The sequence below is a fragment of the Vanacampus margaritifer genome, chromosome 1 (genome assembly GCF_051991255.1).
Source record: "Vanacampus margaritifer isolate UIUO_Vmar chromosome 1, RoL_Vmar_1.0, whole genome shotgun sequence".
NCBI lineage: Eukaryota > Metazoa > Chordata > Actinopteri > Syngnathiformes > Syngnathidae > Vanacampus > Vanacampus margaritifer.
The window spans coordinates 23,806,124-23,808,873 of NC_135432.1; the positions used below are offsets into that span (position 1 = coordinate 23,806,124).

The 2,750-nt window shown below is 37.1% G+C and overlaps 1 protein-coding gene across 1 annotated transcript; it reads right to left on the reverse strand.

The window, feature by feature from the left end:
- Positions 1-856: 856 nt before the first annotated feature.
- Positions 857-2,027, reverse strand: her3 (hairy-related 3). The gene is made up of 4 exons (XM_077585889.1): positions 1,941-2,027; positions 1,750-1,845; positions 1,352-1,433; positions 857-1,263 (listed from the first exon to the last, which is right to left on the reverse strand). Exons 1-4 carry the CDS (start codon positions 1,989-1,991, stop codon positions 857-859), a joined length of 636 nt encoding a protein of 211 aa, XP_077442015.1. The 5' UTR covers positions 1,992-2,027.
- Between the last annotated feature and the right edge of the window lie 723 nt (positions 2,028-2,750).

Genomic DNA, 2,750 nt, shown 5'->3' on the forward strand with positions numbered 1-2,750 from the left:
CCCCCAATAAAATAATAATGCCATTAATCTTGTTTCATTCATTATAACAACATATGTTAAAAGTATTTTTCTATGGGGCCGACATAAAAAATTTCCACTGTTGTATTCCAACTGTTGTTTCATTTTTTTACGCTTGCTTCTGCGATTAATACAGGCATCTTAATTAAAAGTATGCTAACTTTTACACTGTGTTGTTTTAAGTGTATGCTAAATACCGAAAATCAATAATTTAAACAAAGCATAAACAACATAAAAAAATATTTTTCAAACCACTTAAAAAAACTTGTTTGCCACATTTAAATATATTAGTTTGCCTCAAATTGTATTCATAATAATATAATAAAATAATTCATAGTAATTTTATTCATAATTTGGGTCAAACCTTTTCATTTGTTGTTGTTCTTTTTTTAAAAAATAAAGACCATTGACAATCTTTGATTTTTGTTAACTTATTTGAACTTTCAAATAAAATAATTCAAATAATTTTGTTAGGCATTTTCATCATTGTTTCTCAAATGAAAGTTTTGATTTATGTCAGCATGTACAGCACCTTCAAAATATGGGCCAATTTGTACGAAAAAAAGATATGTAATAACTCTGTGCAGCCTTATTTAAGCCCCCCCCCCAGCATTTTATCAGATTTTCTAAAATACATGTATAAATGATCTTCTTTGCCCGTCCTCGATGTAGACTATTGTGCAGTATATAACCACGTGTGTGTAATATGAAATTTGACCATATTGAAATACGCAAGAATAGATTCTTATGAAAGTCACTTTTATTCAGAAAATAGAAGCTACAAATGTCAACCATAACAATGATGAACGTTTATGAATATGTTATATTTTCAGCGTCTTTACCAAGGTCTCCACATCTTGTGCTGAGTGCTGCCAACTTGACTGGGTTGAACTTTCTTTCTGGTGGCTCGTTTTTGCTGCGCGTCTATCGTGAGGGCCGTGACCAGCCCGCACCGTGTGGACCCTTCCTGAGTGGGACTCCGCGTGTCTTCTTCACTCGCGCCGTGGGTCCTCTGAGAGGTCGCGTTGTGGTTCTGGGCTCTCTCCACCATTTCTGGCGTCTGTGCGTGGGCCGGGCCGCTGTCCGTGGTGCTGGATGTGTCCACCAGTTTGCCGCGCAACTGCGCCATCTTGAGGCGATCTCTGTCGGTCACCGTGTCAGCCGTCAGCAGGTAGTGTTGGAAGTTGGCCAAGCAGCTGTGGAAGCCTTTCTGGTAATCGGAAAGCTCCCCGAGCGTGGAAGGAACTGCAAAAAAAAAGAATGATGAGTCAGAGTAAGGTTAGATATAGGACAAAGTAAAATGTTTGCAATTAGGCTATGTGTGTATACTTACAAGCGTGAGATTTCTGAAGATGCTTTAAATGTCTAACGGTGAGCTCCAAGATGTCAGCCTTCTCCAGTTTGCGCTTCCGAATCTGTGCACGCAAAATAACATCCAATGAAAACGCAAATTCAACACATATAAACAAACAAATTGTGCATGATAATTTAAATAATGTGTTTCTTTTCCTGGGTGTTCCAAAAATATGCATCGAGAGTTGCAAGCATTTTTTTTTTTAAATCAGTGGAGGGGGGGGGGGGGGCCTTTCAACTGTGTGTGGTTATATTTTGAGGCAATATAACATATGGTAAAGCATTGTTGCATCTAAAATGAGTTCATTGTTTAAGCTTTTCTCAATTATGAGAGTATGCCTATACAAAATGAGAGCTGGATGAAGTCTTGATGCTTACAGTGCTGCTGTAGTGGCTCTCCAGAAGGCATTTCAACTGGTCCAAACACTTGTTAATACGAGCCCTTCGTTTCTTCTCCATCAGTGGTTTGGATACCTGCGGATTATTTCGATTAAATCGTTAGGCTAATTTTATTACATTTTACTATAGTCTGTTTTTATTATCACATCCATAACGTATTTTAGACGTACCTTATTTGCAGTGATTGAGTTGGACTTGTTCACACAGTCAGTAGCCACCATTCTGTTTTCACCTTCTTTTTTTTCGTGAAGCGAATTTCCTTCCCTATCCGTAGCCACGCGCGAATGAGACCACGCGCGGGTTTATATAGACACACCAACTTAACATCTCAATGCAAAAAGTCCCGCCTCCTCCACTCAAATGCGCCCAAATGGCCAAGCACTGCTGTCATTTGACAGCCAAAAACAAGAGCATGTCAACACAGAGAAGGTATTTTCTGTTCATGCGATAGATTTTTCTTTTCTTGCTGAGAGTATTGTTGAAATGGTCCAAAATGTCCACATACTAGAAACCCTAAATAATAAAATAATGATGATGATGATGATCATCATAATAATAATAATAAGAAGAAGAAGAAGAAGAAGAACAACAACAACAACAACAACAACAAAATCTTAATCTATTTTGAAATACATATTTTGCAGGCTAACTATAATTAAAAATAAAACAAAAACACAAATGAATGATGTTTTGGGATAGTCAATTTATGGTGGGTATTTGTCGGACAATTTGAGTAAAAACAATTAAAGAAATGTCCAAACAATTAAAAAGAATACATTATAAAATGATGCTGGTGGTGATGAGGAAATGGGCGTTCTTCCAATTCTTCAAATTTTCGCACCAATATATAATAGTGCGCCTAACATGTAGTGTGAACTACATACAGGTTGTTGTTGTTATTTTGTTGTTGTTGTTGTTGTTTTTGTGTGTGTGCTGCATATTGGAACTTAATAGTCCAATCAAGCGGAGGCGTCGTGTGG

Bases quoted from the DNA above. Each gene is read 5' to 3' on its own strand.
- her3 (XM_077585889.1), bottom strand. From the start codon at position 1,991: ATGGTGGCTACTGACTGTGTGAACAAGTCCAACTCAATCACTGCAAAT. The intron at 1,846-1,940 runs GTACGTCTAAAA...AATAATCCGCAG, and splicing joins ACTCAATCACTGCAAATAAG to GTATCCAAACCACTGATGGA. The intron at 1,264-1,351 runs GTAAGTATACAC...TTTTTTTTGCAG, and splicing joins TCTTCAGAAATCTCACGCTT to TTCCTTCCACGCTCGGGGAG.